A 27421-nucleotide genomic window follows, 5' to 3' on the forward strand; every position below is an offset into this window, starting at 1 on the left:
GGCAAGGATGGGACTGTATGACCATGGTTGGTGGAGAATGATTTGGGAACCACACCAGCCCTGCACCTGCAAGGGCACACGAACCCATAGCCCTCTCAAATGCCATCACAGCTGGTGGTTTGGTAGCGTGATACTCTACCAGAGCAGAAGCTTTCCTTTCCCATCATATCTCAGAGGTTTGCATACACAGAAGCCAGCCTGCAGCAGGCCCCCAGCCAGGTGCACATGGGTCTATCCATGGGTCAAACCCCCTTGTGCCAGCACAGAACCACCTCGCAGCAGCGGATGGGCCAAGACACATCGTGGATTTCAGCCAACCCCACGTGCAACACCAGGGCCGTGTGCTAAGTTCTGGGGCCAAATTCTCCACTCCAAGCCCACAAAATCCTCTTCAAATTGGTCCTTAGAGTCGTATGGCTAAAAGGAGAACAAAGCTTTCCTTTGGAGGGCAAGCAAGGATGATTTATATTTTCTTTTGTCATTACTGATGTCCTAATGGAGAAAAACCAAACAGATTCCTTCCTTGACTTCCGAAATCACTTGGACAATGCAGTCTAGCCTTCATTTTCAAGGCTGCTGTTCCTAAACTTTCCCAACCCTCCTACTTCAAACAGAAGGTGGTATTACCGAGCACATTTTAAAAGCACCATTAAAAAAACCATCAGACATAAAACATCACATGCCTCTCTGAAAATCAACAAGCCCAAGAAAATAATAAATGAGATCTCTCTCCTCAGAGTGCCTTCCATTTGGAAGCACTGGAAACATTTAGCACGTGTTTATGCATTTCATAACCTGGGGGTAGGGGCAGGCCTAGGCCTCACTGTCAACTGTCCCAAGGCAGTTAACATAAAGCTGAAGCTGCTCAATTTTGCCTTCAGCCTTTCCAAAATGTGGAAATTGACTCAATTTAAACCTCTGAAAAGCAAAAAAGGCTAAGTATGACTTGCTGCTTTTCGACTACCCTCCCTTCAGTATCAGTGCTGTTTACTTCTCGTCCTGAAGTGCCTCACTTTGCACTTACTCTAGTGGGTGCTCGGTCGTATCCTCTCCAGATAAGGTGGCAATACAGCTGCAATCGTAACATTCTTTTCCTCGTCACTCATATTTTTTCAGGAGTTGTCACCTTGGAGGTTGAAGTTTTCCATGCTTGATCTTTACACGCAGGTGTAGTGTTTTGATTCATTTTTAAAACACATTTTTAGTAAACATAAAATAACTTGTGTTCAAAAACTCTAAACCTTTTCCACTATTTCTATTTTTTTTTCCCCTAAAGAAAAGGAGAATAACAGCTTGCAGCAACAACAAAGACTGATGAGCTTTGAAACTGTCTGGATACAATTTAGAGCAAAGCCCAGGACATTAGGTGGATTTGGAAAAAAACAAAAAACCAAACACCAACCAAATTGTTTTTCTTTAAGCTTAAGTATTTTGAAATTGTCCACTAAGCATTCAATATCTAGTACAACTTTTTGTCTTCTCGTCCTTGCTAGAAGTAACTCGGCACTTTAATCTTTGCCACGACTGCCTGCCTTCAGAGGAGGCACGCTGCTGCCCTGCCTCTCCTCAGAGATGTGTCAGCCAGGGCAGGAGCCAGGGCAAGACTGCTGAAGCCATTACGCTGCAGTAGTTGTTATGGAGCACGTCTCCTGCTGTGCAGCCTAGAGGGAAGATTTCTTCTTCTCTCCCCTGCTGAGATCCCTGGTGCCCAACCCGGTAACTCAGGATTAGGCATCAGAGAGACTGGCCCCTTAATCAGTTTTAACTCGTCTTGTTATGTTCCTTTTTTTTTTTTTTTTTTTCTTTTTTTTCTAATCTTCCCTTTCAATTTACAGCTTCATTTTGGCCTTTGTGCTGATACTGTACCTCCGTCAACTTTGACTTTGCTAGCAGATTTGATCACAGCCCTAAATCCTTCTCCAGGTCACCAGGTTTTAACCTTATTTGTGCGCTGGATCTCCCTCACGGTTACGTGATAGGCACAATCAGGATGTGAAATAATTAATTGCACTGGAAAAGGGGCACGTCAGCTCCAACTGGTTTGTGCTAGCACTTGGGTCCCCGGTGCCAGCAGGAGCATGGTAATCCTTCCTTTATCCCCCCCACCAGATCCTGACATCTCCTCCCCATGCTCCCAGCCACCCCTGCCCCACTGCCCTGCTCAAAGCAGAACCAGTCCTGGTAACTTGTAAGTGCCTCGCACATATGAGGCTTAAAAATGCCAGAAATTATCAGTACTTATTAAAACGAGGAAGTAATGTGGCAATTCTTTACTGCCACGGGGCAGGCGGGAGAGGGGAAGGGACAAGTGTAAAATAAAACTAAATTAAGCATTTTCCATCTACCACACATGAACGTCTACCATATGGAATCAAAGAATTTAACAAAAAAGCACTGATATCATTTTATGTGTGTTTTGCTAGTAAAAGGAGTCTAATATCTTTTTACTAGTAAAGCTGCAAGGAAAAATCGTAAATATGCCAGTCACTTTGTTGCGTACGCTGGTGGAGAAATCTCGCCTTTCCTTTCCAGAAATGGTGTGAAGACCATCTGGAAAAATTGATAAAAAAGCCCCTGAAACCTCAAAAGCAAAACATACCTCTCCCCTCTTCAACCTCGTTTTACGCTCAGCTGCACTGATGGGCCCGATGCAGATCGCGGTCCTGCATACCCACACACCAAAGTCAGCGCACTCACGAAGCAAGGACGTGGCTCCAAACATCCAGTGCTGCTTACCCGGTTGAAAACGCAAGATTGAGTTTGTTTTAAGTAGGATTCGTTGTACCTGCTGATGCGAAGGGGCCTTGCTGGCACGGTCTCCCTGTTGGAGTGGATGTAATTTGGACTGCAGCACTGAAGAGACAAAGCGCTTTGAAATAGAACGAGCCCACGCCTCGTTCCTCTTGATTTGAATGAAAGCACTCGCCTCTTCCTCAGCAATGAGGAGATGAGGTCCTCAAGCTCATTCACAGGTTTGTTAAAAGAGGAAAAATAAGTCAATTTTAGCATTTCTGCTCCCGCTCAGGCAAGACTGGAGGCTCAATTGCCCTCAGCGGTGTGTGCAGCCCCAAACCCACACCAGGCTTCCCTTCTCCCCATGGACCCACGGGGTGGACAGCTCTCCACCACGAGCTCCTGTGCCAGCTGAGTGAGCAACTGCCCACCCCATCCCACCGCTACTGAAATGAGATAGGTGTCTGCCCTCACCCACCACATAAAACCTGGGCTGAGATCACTACAACAGCTTGCGCCCAGGGTGAGAGCCAGGCACACGCGTTTCACTCCAGCAACGGGCAGCTCTGGTGAAAAGCACTTCAGTGAAAGAGGATCTCCACCAAAGGGGACAAACAGCAGAAAAACTAGGAGGTGAACTGCAGTTTTGGGTACTCTGAAAACCAGCATTTGTTTTACAAAGTGGAAATAGAGGAAAGAGGTGGCGAGCTCTCGTCAGCACACTTCTCAAAGTAGATGAGTAAAAAGGCATCCTGTGAAAAATACTGTGCAAAAGCATGATGCTGGGTTTCCTTGTCAGCTGCAGCTCTACCAGTTAGTTCAGCTCTCTGTTAAATAAAAGACGTTGCCCCCAAAATTTCCAAATAATTTGAAGAAATTGCTCCCAATACTTTGCCGATGCAAGCACTTATCCACAACAGTGCAGACAGACCTTCAGCTCCTTGTAGAGCATGCTGCATCGCTCAAGTATCATCAATATCAAATACTCTCCTAATCCCAGCCACCAAATGATTACAAAATGGAACAGAAAAGCAACCAAAAAGCTACTTTCAAATGGGAGCCCAAGGCAGAGAAACCCTCCGCAACAGGAAAGCTACTGTCACAAAGATTGTGCTGCACAGCTTTGTTTGCTCGCCATTCGTGGGCCATCGGAGCACTGAAGTGATGTGGGTTTCCAAAATAAAGTTTGTTTTGGTCACTAATCGGGCTTTACTCCCCCTGAACTCCTGCTGACTTCAATGCGAGGTTAGATGGAGTGAAAAGTGAATGAAGATTTGGCCCTTTATGAGCCAAGACTTAGCTGTAAACTTACCTCAAGACACACAAAAAAAAATCCCTGCAGCTGAACTCAATGCCACTTTTGAACACAAATCTGTCGAAAACCTGTTTGTTTTCTTTGTGTAAATCTCGCATGTTAACATGATTAGCTCTGCTGGGCAGGTGTCTCCACATGTCCCTGTTTGCTTTGGCACAGGAGCTGCCCCTCTCACCTCTCTGAATTCATGTAAATTTGGTGCTAAATCCTGCCCTTTGTTACATGAGAGTGCCAGGCAGCCCTCTCCCCTCCTGCACCACGGCTCGCTCACGTTGCAGCCAGGCTGGGTGCCAGCCCCGCTCTCCTGGGTGCCAGGCTGGGGAGGACCAACGCGGGCACTCATCTTCCACAAGCTGGCATGTGAGTGTGGCACGGGGTCCCTCACTGCATGCTCCTTCCTCTGCTTCTCAAACAATTTCTGGAGTTGCTGGTTTTCAAGGGATTTTCCCCTGCTTAAATCCCCCGCTCCTGGAATCTTCTGATTTTGTGATCATTGCAGCTTCCAAGAAAAATAAAAGCAAGGTTTTAGGTGTCCAGATGCGATACAGAGAAAAAAATGAGATCATGACCCCACATCTCAGAACAATGCACTTAATATCATCCCTTCAAGCATCACACTAGTGTTATTTGCAAGGTATTTGGGACCCAGATGTAGCACTCAAGTTATCGATGCTCTTCCCTGCTAAAACCATCCCCCCTCTACCACTTGCTTCCTCACTTACCATTGGTAAGGCAAAAACGTGCACCTGCTTTTAGAGATCAATAAAAGCAAATACAAACTTTCAGAAACTGCTCAAAGTTATTACTAAGATTCAGGATATAACCAGCACTAAGAGTAATTTTTTTTTATTAACCTAGAAAAATGTCTCTAGCAAGAACAGTTGCCAGGGTGAAGACCTTCTGAAGCGGGATGTGGGTATTTGGGTACCAAGTGGCACCAGCAGATCTCCCAGCTCTCCTACCCAAATTGCAGGGAGGACCCAGGTGCTGTCCCCCTCCTGCTTTACAGAAATTTGGCTGAGCCACTTCAAGTGCTGGTGCCCTGCTGAGCACGTCTCCATGCACTCACTGCCTTCCGGGGTTCGTGAATCCCTTTTTGTTTAGCAGAATAATCCATCCCCATCTTGCACCTCATTTTTCCCCAAAGGTCTAGGCAATGATAAAAGCAATTAGCTCCCTAAATCCCTCTCTTATCTGTAATTGGGTGTGATTTTTTTTGTTGTTTGTGAAAAACACCGCGCAAAAATAGTGTCCACTACGTGTGACAGGAAACCAGGCCCTGACGACAGCCAGCTTATCTCCCACAGCTGCCTGAACAAACCAACACCTAATGGCTGTGGTTTCGGGAACACTTCCAGCCCAGAGCTAACGCTGGCACTTAGAGGTGACGGACAGACCTGTGCAGTTTTAGTACAGCTCTCCTCTTTCCATCAGAAGTGAGGGGACTGTGGTACCACCCCCTTCCTGCTGAATGTCACACCGCCAGAAATACCCTGAGAGCAGCGGGTCTGCAGGCAGCAGGGGAGAGCAGGGCACGCATCTTGGCACTCCTCCTTTCTACAAGGATGCTTGTAGAAAATATTACGAACCAGAGATGCTGTAAGTGTAGTAAGGTCCCTCTCTGCCTCTTTCCCACCCTCACCCGTCCCTTTGGACAAGCGCAGGATTTCAAGCAGGTGTGAAAGAGCCAGGAGACAAACAAAAGAGATAAAAGGCAGCGCGACTCTGAAGAGCACTCAGGAGGCCACATCACAAGCACAGCACAGCAGCTCCTAGCAGGCAGAAGCATTCTACCATTATCTAGTTCACAGATGGACCACCCAGAAAATCTGGGAGCAATTAGGAAGGAGAACAAACAAATGCGTGGAAAGAAGGGGGGAGGGAGAAGGGGAAGGAGGGCCAGAAGGGATTCCTTACATCATCTCCATGCAAGCGTTGCGAGAATGAAGTGAAGCTATATGGAGGAGGAATGCAGATGAAAGAGTTTGCAGTGAGAATGCAATAAAATAAAAGGCTATGAAAACACACGGGGTATGAATGAATTACAGCATGGCCATTAAACTCACAAAAAGTCAGGACAGTGTGTAAACAGAGCAGAATCCCATCAAGTTCTGGGGGACACGTACACGTGCTTACAGACAGATTAAATGCCAACTGTCTCTGTCACTGCTAACAGCGCATCAACCTGCCTTCCAGCCCACGGAGCCAGCGTGCCAAAAGCAGATTCGCTTTCCCACGTGGCTGTCAGCAGCTGGCACTTAACACCGGCAGGAAAACACAAACACAACTTTGTCCTAGACGTGGATAGGAACCACAGCAGCACCAAGGAGCTCCTGCCATCAGAACCACGTGTCTGGGAGCAGCCGGTGCTCAGCAGGAACAGATCCCACTTGCCTGGCATCTGAGTGGCCCAGCCATCAGCAAGTCTCAACACAAAGCTGCACTTTTTGTGCATTTTGGCTGGGAGGCTAACCTGGTCTTGGTAGCAAGCACTTCGGCTCCAACTGGCTTCACGGTGTCAGCTCAGGCCTCTAAAAGCAAGGCCCGTTTTTAATTAAATGGTGGATTTCAGGCAGCTTTGTTGCTTTTAACCGTGGCGTAGAACATTGTCTTTGTTGAGGAGCTCTGCAAAGATTGCTTTTTCTTTTTTTTAAATGATTTGATACACAGTTTGTGACTTCTGCAAGTGAGTACAACTTGAACACCTTGTTCTGCAGTACCCAAAAGTCACAGCAGAGAAATAATTTGAAATAAAACCTGAACACATCAAGCATTTTGAAGTGATTTTAATCAATAACACTGTGTTTACTTTGTCTTGGCTTGTGAGAAGCACACTCTGATCGCTATGGCCATCTTACAAACATACTGAAGTTCACAAAAGCATCTTTTTAAAACTTTTCAGTTTACCACAGTCTTGGTCAACTCACTCCCTGATAATTTTCCCTAAAAAAAGGGCTTATTAACTCAAAAGTTCAGTTGAAAAATCTACTATCCACTCATCTTAGCAGCAGCTACAATATGGCAATTAGTTTACCTTAGAATAGACATCAAAGGCTCAAAGGATGACCCTGCCCTGCAAGAACAAAATCTTTTAAAAGCTCCATTCCACTCAGTTTGCTAGTTTATAAGGTTTGCTAAAATCCAGTTTAATGATCATGTAGTTTCTTAGCAAGTCATGTGGTGCCATATTGTTTAGGGAACAGAAGACTTAGTTCTAAAACCTTTTTGAACTCGGGGAGCTTTTCCGACTAGCTGATGCAGAACCACATTCTACGATGGTAAATGAAACTGTTGGATGCAAAAGCCTCACTGTGATTTTCTTTGGCTTCTTTCACAAGAGACAAAAGTTCCCACACAACACAAACTCTCCCCTTACAATGAAGGATTCAATAATAGCAATATGTTCAAGTCCATATGGTGTGGCTACAAGGAAGAGGCACAACGAGAAACTGAGAACCCTGAATGCAGGGGCCTGTACACTGCGGCGAAAAAAAGCAAAAGCAGGAAAAAAAAAAAAACAACAAAAAAAAACACAATCCCAACCTTGAGGTGAGAATGAATGAAGTTGTAGGGAAACACCGGATTAGCCAGTTTTCCTTTTAGGTACAGTCTGACTCTCCTCATATCCTGTGTCACCAACAGTTCCCTCCCCTAACGTGGTGATCAGATTGACTTTTATTTTTTTTTGAAGGCAAGGAAAATACGTGCAATAAACTCCTTACAAAACCAGTCTAGCCCAGTGGCCAGGTAATAGCACTATGTGTCACCAGGCGAGAGACTGAGCTGCAGTTTCCAAATGCAGGCCCCCAGCAGTAACGCAGGAGAACTGAAACTGGAAGGGTTGGCTTTGGTGGGGGCAACAAGCAAATATGAAACAGAACAACAACAACTGAATAATATAGGACAGAAGCCTTTTTACCCTGGCTGCAATCAGATTTGAATGATGAATGAGAAACAGGCAGGGCGAGAATAGTAATTTTTTTTTAAACATCGGCATAGAATTGCCCTACCTCTTTCCATTACTGTCACGAAGCATGGCTTTTCCCAGCTCTCTCGTCTTCATCTCCAACTCCTGAACTTGCTCCAGCAATGTTTTATGGTAGGTGTGCTTTGCTCTGTACCACAAAGACAAGAGAAACATACAAAAAGCCACATGAACATTGTGTTGTTACAAAAGCCCAACTTTACTTCTCTGAAGACGGGAGCAGGGCTCTCCCTTCATAGGATTTTGGAAATAAGGCAGTGGATGCGTATGAACAGTCAGCCAAGGTTCACAGCAAGAAATATTATGTAAGAAATGAGAAATCAGAATGACTTCAAATTCAGCAGAGCTTGTCTGCTTCAACACAACTCTCACGACATAACCAGCTAGCAATGCTATCAGGCTACAGAGCGCTGACACCGCTGCTGTGGGACTGCTCAGGACCCGGGCTCTCAGACAAAAGGAGGGGGATTCATTGAATATTCATGGCAGTAAAGCCTGATTCCTCTCTGTCTTTTGAGCTATGCTTTGCACTGCTCTGAAAACCCGAGAAGAGTCTCAGATGATAATTGCCATTCAAGCCCCTTTATTTTCATTTATCAGTCTCACACGACTTGGAAAGGCACTGCTCTCCCCACTGAGCTTTCAAGATGACAGCACCAAGCCTGGCTGTGACCTATTTTCTCAGCCTGGGGATTCAAAGAGAAATGTATGTATAACATACGTAACCAAAATTTGGAAAGCAATGTTGCCCCTGTAGTGATTAGGACTCTTTTTTCAGTTTCACCTCCTACTCCAGTACTATTATTATTAAATTACACTGTTATAAGGAGAACCCAGTCCCCTCTGTCTTGACATTTACAAAGCACTAATACAAAACACAGGGATCTTTCTCCAATGGGTAGTTTTTGAACAGCTTCCTCTTTGTGCCACTTAAAGGAGGACAAGTATCCCATGAGATAATATTGATTTGCATGTGAGTGCACCATAAGCCTGGAAACAAGATGGAAACCAGTAGGCTAAGACACCCCATGCTTCACTTCATGGCACTAAAATTATATTCTTCCACTCTAGAGGTAGCAAAAATGTCTTTAACTTTTATAAATTCCTGCATGCAGATTCTATAACCCTTAACCAATGATGCAAAACACAAATGTCTACCTCCCTCTCGCAGGAAAGTAATAACTGGTGCATATGTAATTAAAATAGATCGAAGGTGCATTTATTTTTAAAAAGCTTGATTCTTATCACTCCTTCCATGGGGTATAAAAAACAAAGACCACAAAATCTTTTCTGAGTCTACTGTAGATGACAGTGGCTTGATCTTGAGTTATCCAAGTACTTTGGTCTTTGTGGTGCTGAATTAGGCCTCAAATGTCCCAAAATGACAAGCTAAATTGAAAGCCACTTTTCAAAACGTATGTAAATTTAAGAGGAAAAAAAGAGATGACAGCGAAAGATGAAGCATTGAAAAATCTGGAGGCAAAAGTGGTATCAAGGATGTACTTAGATGAGCACCCAGTTGAAACCACCAAAGGATTATAATTTGCAAGGGAATGCCAATAAATTATGGTAGGAGAAAACACAGCAGCAAGTATATTATAAAACTCATTCTCTCAAGAATGTGATTACCCACAGCTGCACAAAAATTACTTAGATTCGAGCTACTATAACTAGTTAGGCTAATGATTACTCTTTGAGAATGGGAAACTATAGGGATCTTTTCATTCTTACAGCCTTTACAGCTGGCTTCACTATCGCACTCACTCTTTGAGTCAATACATTAAAACATTGACCTTGAACACATCTTTTGCCTTTTAAAGAGGCCATATCTGCTAGTGTAAACTTGAAGACTGAGTATGTTTGGAACTTATAAAACCCTTCAAAACCTGTTCTCCCCATGGAGAAGAACGCAGAAACCTGCAAGTTATTCAGTCTCTCCTCCCCCAAAGTTTCTTGTTTATCTTGCCACCCAACAGAATTTGGGATGATTTTCTTTTCCCCTAGAGTGAATGCCAAATTCAAAATTTAACCAAATGGAAGTTGAGCAACAAAGCATAGCAAAAGCAGCCGTTGCATAGCCATTTCACAACACGGAAAAAATGTTGCCCTGAAGTCAGGGGTACTGAAGCATTTTATAAGCAATGTGAAATGGTGGAATACACGGACTGCCACGGCTGGGTATCCATATAGCAGCCATAAGCACCCAGGTAATTGTTATGCACTGAGTCACTCCTTCACTTGGAACAAGAACAGCCATGGCAGACTCAGTAATTAAGTATTTATAAAAGGGCCTGAGCTGACCTATCCACATGTTTCCCCAAGAACAAGGACTAAAATAAGGCATTACAATTGCCTCAGAGTTTGGGCTTGCTCCCATCAAAGTCAATTGCAAATATTCCATGGACTGCTGGCAACAGGACTGGATACTTCATGATTTTTTCATGATAGCACATTGTTAACTTTTGATACACAAAAATACAGGTAGAAGTCTTAGCTTTTATCTTGTACTTTACAAGTGGCCCTAGATACGTGATCAGCCCTCAATAAATTATGAGCTCTTGTATTCAACGTTACCGTTCATCTGAAATGTGATGTGTTACATAAAGACAGACTCACCTTTCCCTCACACGCTGTGGTATTAAGATCATAAGAACAGCTAAAGGGTTATCTCTGCATTTTGGGTGGCTCTCCTCCTTCCAAGCCAGGGAAGCACACAGCTTCACATCACAGCCCTAGCAGGCTATTTAGGGGGTTTGGAGACCAGAACTTGCCTGGGAGAAGTGTGTTTATATTGACAAGCTTTTCTCAAAGCATGATGTCACCTCTGTTGGGGCTCTTCATCATCATCATCATTTTAGGTATCTTGTGTTTCAGGGAATGCAAGCATGGGGAGAGCTCCTGTACCTTCTTATTTATTTATGCTGCTGGAAACAGCAAGTACAACATGCTTCTTTCCCCAACCTTACCCCACAGGCAAAGACGAGGCACATCAGGACTTTGGTTGGAATTGGAAGGCTCAGGAATTTCTCACTATAACACTAACTGTCGATACGCCATTTGTTAATGAATTCTTGCCCTCTTCCCTAATTTTGCTGGAATAAATTCTGCATTTTTATGATTCCCACATAGCTTCGTGGCTCAGACATTTCAAGATTTCCTAGCACCAGTGTATTCAAGTGATGTGCCAACTGCAAGGAAACACTCACCTTATAAAGCTCTGTTCATTTCAATGGTAAAATTTCAATTTCAAGTCCACAACTGGGACTTTTGTAAGGCAAAAAACAAATCCAAACAAAGCCACTGAATTTTGGGTAGTGGACCAAAATTAACAGTGAGGTATTGCAACCAAGTATTAATAATAAGTGTCCTTCCTTTTTTTTTTTTTTTAAGAAAAAAATTTCCACTGTTCCTTGATTCAATTTAAAAGAAATATATATATGTACACACACATATTGAAATAAAAAGCCTGGAGCTGCAGAGAACATGGGAGATAAGAGGTGTGTTGACAACTGTAGCCTGTGCAACAAAGGGAACATGTAAAACTAGCTCATGTTTGTCAGCATTACAAATTTTGACACTGGATACAGCACAGCAGTTTAGGAACAAATATTTGCATGGCTCTTAAACACACATTCTGATCCCTTTTAGCGTTCTTCCAGATGAAAAAAATAAAAAATAAAAAACAAAACACAAACACCTCTGTACTGTGTTTTTCTGGCAATATTTCGTGCTGAAATTAGGTGTGTATCTTTTGGGTCATGTGGATGCTCTTTCTGTGGACACGTGCCTCATGCCCAAAAGAAACTGAAAGGGACAAATGCCATGAGCATGAGAAGACAGAGCTGATGGAATTTTATGGCCAAAACCAGATTCTGCTGAATTACAGACAGCAATGTGGTGTAACCACTGCTGTGGAAATGTGCTGTCTGATTTCCAGAGGCCTTGGGCTCAAGTTTTGAATGGCAAGCCTCTTGGAAAGGAAACAGACCTTTACTCCTTCCATATGGCAGTGCTGATAGCTGTGTCATTTCATTTATCCTAGTTAAAATGCTAATGGTGTTAATTTTTCAGTGATAGGTTAAAAAAAGAAGTCCTGCTTAGAGAACAGATTTTTTACTTAATGTTGATAGGAGCCTCCTGTTTAAAATCTGCTGGGAAAATATCCAGCGTATCAATCACACACGTTTGTCTTGAGAGCTTCACAATCTTTGTACATTCTTGCTCTGAACCATTGAGAGGATTATGTTGCTGAGACTTCTCTAAGAAATATTAAAGAACAGGCTGAGTCAGTAACAGTTTTAAATGAGTAATAGCTGAGGATGAGCCTGCCATGGTCTGGCCTCTTTTTCAATTCTTTAGTCATTTTTGCCAAGAACTGATAAGAACTGAAGACAATTTCAGGACATTGAACATGAAAACATCAGAAAAAATAAAGCACAGTCTTGGGCACCTAAATACATATTTGATCTCTGATGCTGCGAACAGTTTAGCTCCTTTCTGGCTTTAATCACAGGAGCAGTCCCACTGACTTCTAAATATGTAATTTTAAATCATGCCTGACACAGGAGCAGAACCTGTTACTCTAAATGAATTCTAAGATTTTTTCGGAGCTTTCCAAAGCAGTTCAGTGACACAGCTAACTTAAGTATCCAAATTCAAACATTTTGGCCTCAGCTTTAGAATTTTTAAAATGATTTTCAATTGGAGAAGCTTAAGGAATGCAACAAAAACAAACAAACAACCAAAACCTGGTGTGCTAGACCATTAAATCAGAATTTGGCCTTCACAGATATTTTACATTATGATACCTAGCTTTAATTTTAGCTGTGTAGCTCATGAAAATTAAGCTGAGGAAGAAAATATGAAAGCATATAAGAAGTACTTAATGATGGGTAGATTTGCCTAACAGTTGCTTAATTTAACTGTGCTATCAGCCCCAAAGGAAGAAAAAAAGATGTATGTCTATTACCTGACTTACCCTTTTATGCTGATGTTTGAAATGTACCTGTGTTTGGCAAACATTCTGTTTTTATCAGTATTTGCTGTATTTCTCCCTAAATAAAAGAGGGATTTTCCTTGGCTAATTGACAGCTCATTCCTGGAGCTACGTGTTACATATTATTAAGTTTTCACTTCGGGCCTTCATGACAAGTGACACGCTAGCCTATATTCCCTCTTCACAGCAGCTGGGCTCTCTGTTTTGCCTGAGCTGGAATGGCCTGGGTCCTCCTTGTACGAGGTTATGAAGCATAGCACTGCCCATGGTTAAGAGAGCAAAATAAATGCTTTCTTTGCCTCTCTTCTAATGCAATGGGAATTTCTAGTCACTAGAAAATAATTTCAGCAAGACAGTAATTCCTTTAGCCTACAGAAAACCATTTCCATAAAGAAAAAATCTTGGTTGTAACACAGCCTTCCAAGGGAAAGGATGAATGCTTAAGGCGTTTAAAAAACAATCTAAACAAAACATTGACAATTCTATCTGCAAAGGATTCTTGTGCATTTTGAATTCCTGTGGTAGAGAGGGTATAAGTAGCCTCCCTTTACATCAAAGTTCTTGAAATTACTTATTTTCTGCAGTGGTTTGAAACTACAGAGTTTTGAGAAGCTTTGGGGATTATACAGGATTGTATTTCACAAGGTTTGTTCCTCCTCTCCAGGCAGGGAAGGAATCACTAAGACTGACTGTAGAGTCCAGTGAGTACTGCTCTCCTCACAGCTGAATCTTGGAAGACCCAGTTAGGTGAACTGAGAAAGCAGCTGACAAACTGGGAGCTCACAGGGTATGGACTGGAGAACCACCTTTTTTTTTTTTTTTTTTTTTCCTTGGGTCTCCCCACATAACCTTAATCTAACTGAACAAATTATTGGCTTCCCTTTAGGAATAAGAGATCTCATGTCTCAATTAAATTTGTCTTTACCTATAGAGTAAGCAATACATATAATCTAGATAGAAATCTTAATTACTAAAGGAAAACTGCCTCCTTCAGATTCAGGACTTGTTCCCTCACATTACTCATTGAATTGGCCATCAAGAAAAGGCTCCCACTTAACTTTGCTCAGAAGTCTTCCAAATGAGTATCACCATTTTGTATTCACTAGAAGGCTTCATAGTTCTTTACAGAATGACAGAGACTGAACTGGACAACACGTGCATGCAGAATAATTGCCACAACACGGAGAAGACTGGTTCGGGACTTACGCTGTCCATGCCACATCTTTAAGAAGGCACGCAGTGGGCACGAGAAACAAGCCAAACCAGAAGTATCCACATCTCAACACCATTCCAGCCTATGAAGAAAGCAAACAAATTGTGAGCATTTTCAAGCCATCACACACTAACTGGTTGTTTTCAAGGAAAAGGTGGACTGCTGGCATCAGGCACTGCATCCGTGATCTGGATGACATTGAAATCTGTGGGGGCAAGACAGAAGGGGAGTCTCATCAACTCTTAATATAAATTAGGCCTCTGACTGAGAAACAACAACAGAATTTCTCACTAGGATCATTCCTTATGATCCCATATTCCCTAGAATTTATGTTATGTTAATGTTAGGTTATTTATATCATGTTTCATGTTATGTTTCGACCATATCCTTCACTGATATCAACTTGTGGATCCAGGCAGACATAATTTCACTCATGGAGAATTGCACCATAAATGTTTAGCTTGCATTTTTTGGCTACCTTTTCTGCCCTTTGCTTGTTCTCTTTCTACCCCGCTGCTCCAGATCTCTGAGCAGCATCAAACTGACATGGAAAAGAAATGGATGTCTCATTAAAATGTTTCAGTCCCACTGCACTTAAACACAGGACTTCCTGCTCAAATTACTGCCGAGACCCAGGGTGGGAAAGATTCACTCTTGTCCTTGCAAACGGCTTCTTACAAACAAAGAGCTCAAAGTTTATGTTTGCATTTCATTCATTGTTGTAATGCTTGAAGAAAAACCTTGGTAGGATTTGAGAAGGAAGACATCCAAAAACCCTGCAGGTCCCAGCACACAGATACAGCTGCGGAACAAAGCTGAGACATGGCACTATTTACAGAAATGCTATTTTAGGTCATTTATTTAGAGGTCTCTTCAGACCTTTTAAAGCCAAATTAATGGTAAGAGCCGGTTTGCTACACAGAAGACTGGAAACAACCTCCCCACCTCTTGCATGAGCATGTGCGCACACACATATCCCATAAGAATCATTTAAGTTTTCTACTACACCAGAAGTAATATTTTTCTATAAACCATGTGCAGCACACAACTAAAAAATGGGCTGAAACCTGTCAACAGCATTCCCAGTGGCTGGCCACGCTTTGCTCTCTTGCCGGTGGATACTGCCACATCCCTTCCCCAAAACCTTGACTTCTCAGTAGCCTGTATGCCACACACAAGGCACATGAGTACCAAAAGTTGTCCACCTCTCGGTCCAGTCACATTCAGCTAGCAGCAACTTGCCCTCACATGGCTAAGTACTGAGTACTCCCCAAAACATTTTCCACTTCTGAATGTGCAACCCTCCACGCTGCTGCTGGACTGACAGAGCAGTGGTAAATCTTGTACCGAAACCGAGAGCAAACGAGACTGTGCTAAAACATTTATGGACGTTTTGCCACCCACACGGACAGTAAGCAAACAAATTCCAGTCTGAGAACCAGCTCGCAGTTATTTGGGATCCCTCACGCCTACTTTCACAGGAGGATGCCAGAAGCACGCAGTCAGTTTTGATACATGCTTCTTTAAAGGAAAGGATGGGCAGGAATTAGGGGGGAATCTTAACTTCATTGTTAGCCAAAGGACTGAACTGCAATAACACAGTGGCAAAGTACGATGAGATTTATACTGCTGCTTTGCTTTTCCTTGGCTGTGACCCTGAAAGCGCCAGCAGTTTAATCTCATCAGCATTCCCACTGCCCATCCTTCCACTGCATGTGCTAATGAAGGCTAAAACAGGCCCATCGTACCCTATATGCATTTTCTGGTACTAGAAGCAAAAATATTTTGCGTTCTCCTTTTTGCTTTCCTAGCTGAAAGAAACTCAAGGCACTTCTAATGCGCAGAACAATCCAAGTATGTGTTCAGTAGAAGATTAAATGCTTTTTTTTTTATTATAATGTTGTCAACTCAGCCAATAGCTACGGGCTTGGCTATTTCACACGTTCAGCTCTCTGCCCTGAAGAAGCTCAGGCCAAATACTTCTTGCCTGCAGCTACGCATTTTACTTCAGCGCTAGCCTGTCGGCAAACGGCACCACAACAGTGAACGCATTCATCTCAGCTCACCCTCTGCAGCCACTCACGGTGCTACCAGCAAGCCTTTTTCCACACAACCTGCTCCAAGTTTTGCTCCATTCCTGAGCTCATCTGGAAGGCTCCTTCCCTGCTCGTTTCTAGTTTCCTCCTGCAGTTATATGTCTGCTATGCTGCCTGGCAGCGAACTGGTTCGCCTTGCAGGCACAGAGCTGAGCTCTGCCTCCCCTCCGGCAGGGTTACGCCATCCCCTCGCCCAGCAGGAGGATCCCCTGGAAGCCACCTAACGTGGGGTGGGCACATCCATAGCCAGCGTTTTTGGGATGTTCCCCAACTGGGCTATGAAGAGAAGCGATGGTCAGGACACCTACAGATCACACCGAAGCCTTCACAGCCCTTCTCGTGTTCCCCTGCGAACAGGAAGGTCACGGCGAAGTTTGTTTTTTAAACACAATCAGAATTTGACTGCTTCTGTCATTACACAGGCCCCACGATAGGCAACCAAGTCATTTTTAGCCTGTCTGCTGGTGTAAACAGCAGTGCCTAGCACATCCGAAGGCAACTACCAGAAGCCATTTATCACACGGCACCCCCCCAACGCTCCATACCAATGCCTGTCTCCTGCTGGAGACCCTGAAGCTTAAGCTGCTGCCAAGCACTGCCGAGGCTTCTGTAGTAAAACATCTCATTTTAGAGAATGGTAACACTTGCGAAAATGAAAGAATGGGAACAAGAAAAGAAAGAAAAAGTTTAGCTCTGGTTATTTCGGCTGACGAGCAAATCATTTGGCAAATAATGCCTCTAACCAGTTGTAAACTTGCTTTTTAAGGATGGGTACCTTTTTAAATCTTTAAATCCAACAACAATAAAAGTGATAGCACTAGCTGGTAAGAACAACTAGGAAGATTTCCTCTATACCACTATTATTTCAGAAAGCACAGACTGAGTGGTTGGTTTTTTAACCAAGGACTACATAAGGATACCAAATAAGCAAACAGGTTGTTCAAAACAAACCTTATGTTGCAATGTGGAATACATTTCAATCTATTTTCTCCATTTTACTCTTTTTCTTGCTACGCAAACAAGCATTATTCATACTTTTACTTCTCTGCCAATAGGTGGTGCCACCAATTTCGACAATTCCTCCCAGCCAGAGAGCCACACCAGGAAGAGCTCAGGTGTGGGAAGGCGTTCAGACTGCTTTGGTACTCACAGCACGGCCGGGCAACAACCGGGGACCAGCAGAAGGTTCAGACAAACCAAACGAGGATCTCATCCACCTTCGGTTGCTCAAGAAAAGTGAGTTAAAATTTCATTTCACATTACGAATAATAAAAGCTTTTTATTGCTTCATTTCCTTGTATGCCCATGCATCCTAGTTCTGATTAAAACAGACAGCAAAAACATAAGTTCACTGTGAAAACAGCTGGCTTTGTATTTACAGTGCCACAAAAATTATTACTGAAAGTGTGCCTGGATCCTGTTCTTAACCGTCTCCACATGGCATGGATAAGGATCCAATAAGCCACTCGACTTTGGTTTCACATTCATTCAAGTGCCAGCATCCCACCGGGGATCCAAATCCAGTCTGCTGTCACCTGCACAGTGACAGTCAGATCACTTTGGTCCTCGCCAGTCAAATGAGGGTAATGGCACAGCCTTTGGCAGCACTTAGGAAAGGAGGAGGTGGGGAGAGAAAGGCCACGTGATGATTGTGAGGGGTTCACGTACCATGCTAATGGCATGAGAAATGGTCACCAACATCACTAAGATGCTACTGATCCACATGCCTATGGCACTAAAGGATCCAGCTGATGAGCTGCAGGTGCAATTCCAGAAGCATTGGCTCTACAGCTCCCATCTCATTGCCTCTGCAGCTAATGCAGCAGGCAGCCAAGCTCACCTTCAGGTCATCAACTGCATCGACATCTTTTTTTTTAATGCTTTCCATGAATAAATCTGAATCCTACCTTCAGTGGGAGAAGGAACAGATCCCATGTGTGAAAAAAAAATTAACTATCACAGATTATGAACAGTATCACTGTGCAAACTCTCCTGCAAACAACTGATACGTCTATACAGGTTGAGGACCATTGTCCAAACACACTTTCCCTTAGAGAACTGTTCCGTGAGGTCTCTGTGTGCTTTGGATCCTCTCAGGACTCAATGTTTCACTGCCAGCACTGGTTAGTTTTCTTTTTTCAAAAGACTTCATCTTGAAAGGGTAAAAATATTAAATGTTTATCCATCAAGTGGCTGAATTGGTCTTAAGAAGGCACAGGAGTTGCCACATGTTAACACTGCAAGCACATGCCATGCAAACAGCTGGGAGATTGTGGCATTTTCATAAATTATTCTGAAGACACAAAGTAGCAATGGCTTTCTCCTACTTCCATGACAGAAGAGCAATTGTTAGGTTCAGACAAAACCTTTTACTATTCCTATTAGCTCATGTGGAATGGGCAGCATCTCTACCACGTGCAGTTATATGGAACACAAAAATCACGTTGTAATTATTATACAGCAAGATCCTTAAAGTGCTACAAATAGCAGACCCGCTTTAAAGCCCATACACATTAAAAATCGAGTGCGGAGAGATGACATGGTTTGCTCATGGTCACACAAATCAATTGCAGAGCTGGGCAGACTGCCCAAGCCCCTCAATTAAATCATACTATGCAGAGACTGAGCCTACCGGAGCCTGAGTCTGAAATATAATCAATATCCAAGAATGCAGTCTCAAGGATTTTCCCTCTGCACGTTGGAACATAATCTAGCCTCAACATGAGTCGGCGCTTAAGAACAACCCCCCCAGCCCCCAGTATAAGTGTAGCCAGCTCCAGGCTGGACAGATTTACTGGATTCAGGGCTGACAGGTGTGATCAACAGATTTACCAACTCCCTCCTCAACAAGCATCTCGGCTGGAAGCGTGCCTAAAGAATAACCCCCTTTGGGTTAGTGGCAAAGTGTTAAAAATGAGGCAAAAGAATTTGCTTTCCCCTCCTTCTTACACCGCTGGGAGCCAGGAGTACCTCGAATGCAATCAGCGGAGCTCTCCTCCTGAAAGGCTGGCTGGATGTTTCCATGGCTGAACTAGAGATGTGCAATGTTTTCCATAATGTAAGAGGTCTCGTTCTGAAATGACTCAGATGAAAACAATGACCTCACTGGCTGGCTGGATTTAACACAATGACACATTGGTCCAGTCTCCAACCTATTTCCTCCCTCTCCCAGTCTCCGCTCATACAGCCACTTCCCCCTGAGAGCAGTAAAAGGAGCGAAGGAAAATCAGATACTTCTCTCAGACATTTTACCCCCTTTTCTTAATTTTGCCAGTCATACTTGAAACCATCTGGAAGACCAGAATAAGAAGCCTATCCACTGTCTAGCTTTCATGCCATAGTGATCAAGTTTATTGCTAGTTTCAATTTAAAGCCTGAAGAAAAACGTGTGGATAAAGGATAGGAGAAGTACTAGGATAGGAACAAAAAGGCCAACACTATCACAAAGTTTGGTACTCCTACTAAAGCCCAGAAGATTTTGATATACAGGCGTCAGAAAAGAATTTGTTAGCTTTGATGGTTAAAAGATAGTATAAAAATACAGGCTAAAGCACAGAAACCCCTGAAAATACAATCACAACAACAACAAATTGCTTGTTTGAGCAATGCACTGTCCTTTCACAGTTAGAAAATGCCAGGAGCTGGTGATACGATACCAAAGCTTTCACAAATACTCCTACCATTTTGGAGAAACTCGAGTTAAAACACCCTACGAGCACGGTGAAACCCTCAGATCTTCTACTCTCTTCCATTTTCTAGCTGGGAACTATCTTCCATAATGGAGGAATACCACCTTTTTTAGTTCTACTTTTTAATGTAATATACAGAAATTAATATTTGATACATAAATGAAATTGCCATGAATATTATTGGGCAAACACATCCCAAAAGGTGTTACTAAGCTGTTTTGTGTCAATTAAAACATAGTCTACATATGCAGCCTTGCCCAAGAGAAGTTACTATATCTCATTCCTTAATTAGTACACAACACTGCCAATTAAACAAGGAGCCTGCCCAAGTTACTTTTCATTATTACTCTGATAGTAGAGAATTAAGGAAATTAATCAGATGGTGTTTTAATTTGATTTTATGGTTCACTGGCAGCATAAACTCTGATGCAGTTTCATGCAGCCTATCATTTCTTTTTTCATGATTGGTTCTATTAAGCTAAAGAAATAATGTAAACGAATGTTTCGTCAGAGTTATTTGGAGAAATCTCTTGGTTAAAAATTGGTAGTAAAATCACGTTCCACATAAATCGATATCAGTGGATTGCTGAAATTTTATTAGAGAGCACACATCTCATTAACAAAAGGACCTTCTCCTCAAAGTGGATGAAATGCCTCAGTAAACCTTTAGGTAAATGGCACTAGGGGCTAATTATTCTTCCTGGTTAAAAAAAATATTAAAAAATAATAATTCTGTATAAATCTGAGCTCCCCAGCACAAATTAAAAGTCACTAATTAGAAGTCATTCCTTCCTTAACGTGAATTCTTGCGGGCCCTGAACACCTTGAAGAAAAAGAAAACAAAAACTGGTGCAGAGGATGCTGCGGATGGCATCCAAGCTTTACTTTCTCTTGTCTGAGTCAGGCATGATATTATCCTGAATCATAGCCCAGGCTGAGTTTTCTTAGATGCCTCCGATTACACAGCTGTGCAACACAACATAAGCTTCTTTTATTGCAGTTTAAGATGAGCTCACAGTTGAGGATGCTGTGTAGAGAGACCTGCCATGCTCCCGTAATTTCACTGAGCCCAAATGAAATCTGCATCAGTGTGCTTCCCAGTGTGAAGCCAAGCCACTCCTACATGTTTTTATTTTTTATTTTTTATTTTTCGGAGTACTTGCAATTCCTTTCCTTCTCCCCCCCCCCCCCCCAATTATATTCTCAGTATTTATGCCTGTGCTTAATGTAAATCTGAAACAGTGATTTTGATAGACCTGACAACAAAACGATCTGTCTTGTTCACTGTTCCATGCGTGTCAGTACAAATTTTTACTCTGCATATAAAAATAAATTTATACCTTACAATACATTTCTTCTTTTTGAAGTCATGTTCAGCATATAACCACTCTTGTTTGGTGCCTATAACTTTTTCTGTGCAGGTTTTAATAGTAACCACTCTTGTATAGTAGCTGCCCTTATTTAATAACTGTGCCTTTATCATGAAAGCTGCAGGGGAAAAAAATTAAATTTTACAGAACCCACCTTTGAATTTAAAACTCCAAGGGAATAATTATGTTTTAACAGAAGCCATTTCTTGCCAATGAAGATATAAGATATTTGTACTACCTGCCAAGTTACACCTACAAAAAAAGAGTCACAACCTTCAAATTTCCTGGCTTTGTGCACTGAAATTTTCCAACTCTGCTACTGCACCAACACTGGCTTCCTCGCACAAAATGCATTTGTTTCAAGATATGCCCCCATCCCCAGTACTAGCAAAGCAGCATCCCTGAGCAAAAAGATGATCTACCTAATGCACCAAAAAGATCACTTACAGGAACTTCAGTGTTATTCCACCTCTAACATGGTTTCATGGTATGAATTTGGGCACGTGTCCTAACCTCAGAGGAAAAGTAGAAAATGGTTTATCCCACTGAGTGTTTTGAAAATATTTTTTTAAACAAGTGTTCAAGTACTATTCGGGGAAAAAAAAAAAAAAAAAAAAAAAAAGCTTTTTATGTTAGCATCAAATAACACGTCCTCCATCTCACACGATTGTTTTACACACATTTTTAAAAATAATCTTTGAAGTCTGTGTTTATTCCTCTTCTATTTGTTTTGCCACTTTGTGGCAAGCATTTTTGTGCCTTTGCAGACCACCTCAAAAAGGTGTATTCAGAAAGAAAACTTAACTCATCAACATTAACTCAGCTACAAATTTAAATATTTCAGATAAGTGTAATTAGGCAACTATCCATTTTTCTGGATGATTTAAATAATTCTGTTTTCCAAGTGATGCTGTTGACCAAACCTCCAGTTCTCCAAACCCCAAGTTCTCCAGCACATACATAGCAAAGATCTGGAACAGTCAGTGGCAAAGCTTTCATCAGCATTAGTTAAAATTAGATTCTTCACCTTGTCCACACATTTGGCAAATAAGTTGATTTTAGCAAGACTGCTATTCTCCAGAGCCCTGATCCAGCAATTTAGATGGGGGACGCAGACACCTGAGCTTGCAGGCAGCATGTCAGAAAGTACTGTGACTCTGCACGTGGTTTGTTGCCTGTAGTGAGCTACAGCACTAGGACCCATGAATGGAAAGTTTTCTGATATTTTAACTTATTTCCTGATATAGCCCGAGATTCACTGGGATACCACTGTCCCCTGTGTCTTACATCTTGCAGATTTCTCAATAGCTCAGGAGCTCCAGAAAATGCCTGATAATACAGCCTGAATTAGCTCTAGTAACTACCAGGCCAGTAACAGAGCAGATCTCTCCCCGTTTTTCAAATTGGGGTCTAGGTTTATAAATCATTGAGCAGGCTGACTTCTTACTGAAGCCAATAGCAGCTGAAAGCACTTCACTTCCACAGAGAGGGCTCTGCAAAACTACATCCTGTAAATTTAATTTTATAGATCTTTTGTCTGTTTTCAATCTGTTATATCAATGCAGACTTGCATCAGATAAGCCATTACTTCCCCACACTGCATTTCTCCAGAAAGAGTAGTTTATTAGCTCAGTGACTAAATACTGACCTAGGATTTTATCTTCACTCAGTTACTATATTCAATGGCTCTTCTTGAAACACATCCCAAACACAGTTAGCTCCAAGTTTTCTTTACTGTCCCACTGTCTCTCTTCAAGGCCCTACAGACTTGGGTTGTTCCAGAATGACTGCAATTCGTCTCAGATCAATGGAGTCATACCACAAATGGGTACCACTTCCCATAAAACCTTGGTTTTCATTCCCGGAGCAATTTACTTCATTGCTTAAGCACATATGACCTCCTCCTACAGCCACCATATCTTTGTTTATTGTATTAGCACGTACTAAGTGCGTTTGCACTCATTCCCACCAGACCTTTGCCAAACCCTAGATTTTCATCCTGTCTCTCCCATATTCCTTTCACCCTTCACCAAGATCTTCGTAACAATAGAACAATAGGGAAGAGTAGTGATTTACATAAATTCTTTTTTCCACATCACGTAGTAAAACACAGCTACAGCTATCTGCTCTGAACCTATAAATACATGAACTGCAGCCAAAAGTTACCTTCGTGGCCTACAAAGATGCCTGACAAATTGTGCCACAATTTGTCACAGGCAAATTGTGCAATGTTCGATGTCTGCAGGAGACACCTACTGACGTGACACAAATCATCTCCACCACTCAGTCTTGGTCATCTCTTGCCACCCATTTTTCCACAGATGGCTGATTTCTGAGCATACAATACTCAAAACACAAGAGTCAGAGACAGATGGAACAGATGAAGACGAAGCTGTCCCACAGGAAACCATCTCTGATTTGTAACACATCTGCAAAATGACAGAGAAGGCCACAAGCTCTAGTTGGAGGTGAAGAGGCTCTCCTGCAATCCCAGTGCCAGGCTGGGCCATGCAGCTTCACCCCCTCCATGCCATGCGCCACCATGGAGCCCCTGGGGCCTCTGCCTCAGGAGTGAGCGAGGTACTACTACTCCACCGCCAACTTCTCTGTTAAGGCTGGAGAAATGTGACACCGCTTGGTGCATTGACTTTATTATATTGATTTATGCTTTCCCTTTAATTAAAAGGTACCAGGAAAACATTTGTTTTTGATTTGGATATTGAAATCCACCGAGGCCTATTCCAGCAAGCTCCTCAGCGCGGGTGCGGCGGGCCCTGTCTGCGTCTCCACAATGAATTACTTCCGCAACTGCACAGCCCTAAAGCCCCTCCGAATCCTTCCCCGTAATCCCCAACATCTGCTCCCTGTCCAGCCGAGGCCAACTGTGGGAATCGGCGAGGATCTGCTGTCAGCGCGGGCGCAGATGAGTAAACACGCGAGAGCCTGTGTCAGCCCGCCGTGTGATTTCAGCTGAGAGCTCCGGACATAAAGCAAGGTTCTCATTTAAGGCATTCGCAACGTCAAGGAAACACCTGTTAAGAAACTATCCAAAATAAATTTGCCATGAGCCTTTCAAGAAAGGGAAAAAAAAAAAGAAAAAAAAAGTGATTGACAGCAGCAGTACAAGGTCTGGCGGCAGCAGAATTCAAAGCCCCATTACAAACTCAGACCAATTGAATACACAAACAGCACTACTTCTCATTTTAGTACTAACAGTTACTATTTCATTTCTCATCTTCCACTTAAAATAGATACTCGTCTTACTGAGGTTTGACCTATTTTGCTATTTTGACCTGTTTTATTTTCTCCTGGGTGCAAAAGCCCTACAATGACATGCTGTGTAGCTCGAGAAGAAGCACTCCTCTAGCGTTACACTTGAAAATCACGTCAACAGCATATCATCATGAACAAGTTTTAAAATAGCTTCTGCTTGGCTAGTGAAAAAGGTGGACAGTGATACACTGCTTAAAGCACACAAGGCACAGTAAATGGAAAAAGAGTAACTTTGCAATTAACATTCAAATAGTAAAGGTATTGAGATTTACCAAAGCCATTTAAGTGACATCGGAAAGCAAAAACGCCAAAGTCTTTCAGGTTTGAATGTCAGGAACAACAGGAACTTTTGTAAAAGCTTATCAACAAACTTTTTCATTTAAATCAATGATTTTTGCCTTTGGGATCATAGAGGCCTACCCAGGCAAACTGTGGGGGCCCTTCCCTGCTTCCCCGCGTGCACACCTGACCAGCAGTCACACAGCGGGCTGCTCGCTAACAAGTTAGTTATTCCTGGTGTGACTATTGTGGGATTTGGCAAAAACTCTTAAATGATTTTGGAGCATAGGTCACACTAATGTTCAAGTACAACTAGATCAAATATTTGCAATATTTTGCATTTCTCGGCTTCTAGAAATCCAGGGCTCTCCAGCAAGAAGTATGCTGCTTACTGATTTGAACTCTACGCTATGCCTGTGAGATAGGAAGTTTTATTTCCCATACTATAAATATGGAAAATGAATGTAGCAATTAAGCAACTCTCCCAACACAAAACAGAAGTTCTGGGCCAAAGGCTAGTGAAGCCAGCTCCAGGTGATTTCCCTGGGAAGCAGAGTGCCAGGGACAGCAAATGCCTCCACAAAGGCAACCATGGCCCTGCTGCTGTGCCTACACCAGAGAAGAACTAGAAAAATCCTGGACTTGGCACAACAAGCAGCCAAAAATGTTTCTTTGCCTAAGTCAAACAGACTTTCTCCACCAGATAACCTCTATTTATTCAGATTTCCGTATTTTGGTTGGTACAACTTTACTGAACCCTTTATCAGAGCCTTAGAAACTAAGGTCCCAAAAAGAGAGAAGGTCTTTGCACAGTTGAGTAATGAGTTAGATAACAAAACCAACAGCCGGGCTAAAACACAGTGGTCTTAACAGAGATCAGCAGCAGAGTCCTACAGGCATCTGTGCTACAATTTGTGCCAATCTATAATTCACAGATAGTGCAGAGAACGGGTGAACAGCAAGGCATCAGTTTGATAGGATACCATCTCCCCTGCAGAGTATATGTATGAATGGCAAAAGGACTTTATGGGCAATAAAATAAAATTCAATATCCTTAAGTGAAGGCTGATAGACATAACGAAAAGTGATAGTAGTAACAGCTGAAGGCCTAAGGAATGTAATCTTCTTAATCAGTGGTCCAAAGACAGCAAATGAGTATTAGGACTTAACAGTAACAGGATAAAGAAAAACAGAATATTCAGCTGCTGTAAAAATCCGTGCTTCATCTACATTCTCCCTCCACTTGAAAATGGACACAGAAGCACTACAAAAAGTTGAATGAAAAGGTAGAAGTAATCAGAAAATGGCATGGTTTCACTAACAACTAATGTGATGACTTTCCATTTCTGGAAAAAAAGGGAAGAGAGAATATAAAAACTCGTACAGACAAGAATGGCAGAAAATATGTAAGCAGAATAATTGCTCCTTTCTTCTTCTAGTACAAGGACAGGGGACATAAGATCAGACAGCAGGTACAAGGTTCAAAACCGGTTATAGGTAATATGCTTTCACATCTATTGTGTAGGATTCCTTCGGGATGCTGTAGACCTGAGAGGTTTATATAATTTTAAAATCTTATCTTAAACTTAACATTACACAGCTTCCTGGAACAAAAACCCATTGACATTTAATAAACACAAATATATTGATTCTGGGTGTTGAAATCCCTAAGCTGCTTGCAGCTGGGAGGCTTTACCACAGAAATATCATTATAACCTTGTCTATTCTTACACTCTTCCTAACCATCTGCTACTGGGCACATCACTGTCAAGGTTAGTGGGTTGGATGCCTGTATCGGGACCAAATACACATCATTTAGATTGCATTGGCTGGGCTCTGCAAATAAAGGGGATAATGAGTGTCAGAAAGAAAACACTGATGCAATCAACTGGGCAAGACTGAGAGGATGCAGAACAGTGAGTGCTCCATTTCCTTGAAGCTACACTGATCCCTACGCATCTTCCTATCCTCACATCTCCAGTTTATCTGCTGATCCTCCCTGCTTCCTACACCTTCTTCTAGAACCCACTCTTCCATTATGTTCATTAAGCTTGGTGACCTTGTGTCTGGTCTTCAGGTGACAACACTCAGAGAGGCCTGGTGTGCTGGAAAAGCTGACCTGAGAAGGTGAACAGAGTTGAGGGTTCTCTGGGCTAGCCACCAACCATTATCAAGGCCACTGGTTTCCAAAGACAGACATTGAAAAATATAGCTGAGCTGTTTCTTCTAATCCACATAGCATATATAAGGTCTTCTGCATGGCTACTTAGAAATTTGAGTGAATAGCCCCATTATCTCAAAATGATGATCATCTGTTTCTTTCTCCCTCACTCTCAGATGATGGAAAAACTAAGGACTAGGCATGTAAGAGCTGGGATGTGACTAATTTGTCTCACTGCCAGGCTAGGTAGCTGCTTGTGTTATATAAATCCATTACAAGAGACCTTCAAAGCTTTTAGTTTTGCGTAACAG

At 42.6% G+C, this 27421-nt stretch overlaps 1 protein-coding gene across 8 annotated transcripts in view; it reads right to left on the reverse strand.

Moving 5' to 3' along the window:
• ATP8A2 (ATPase phospholipid transporting 8A2) overlaps positions 1–27421 on the reverse strand; it is a 309878-nt gene that overhangs the window by 14403 nt on the left and 268054 nt on the right. For all 8 annotated transcript variants that reach the window (XM_068671922.1, XM_068671930.1, XM_068671958.1 and 5 more), the window contains 2 exons: positions 14236–14324; positions 8059–8163 (listed from right to left, as the gene is read on the reverse strand). In XM_068671922.1, the coding sequence (XP_068528023.1) occupies positions 8059–8163; positions 14236–14324 (194 nt within the window). The remainder of the gene's footprint in view (positions 1–8058; positions 8164–14235; positions 14325–27421) is intronic.

Source organism: Anas acuta, chromosome 1, assembly GCF_963932015.1.
Source record: "Anas acuta chromosome 1, bAnaAcu1.1, whole genome shotgun sequence".
Classification (NCBI taxonomy): Eukaryota; Metazoa; Chordata; class Aves; order Anseriformes; family Anatidae; genus Anas; species Anas acuta.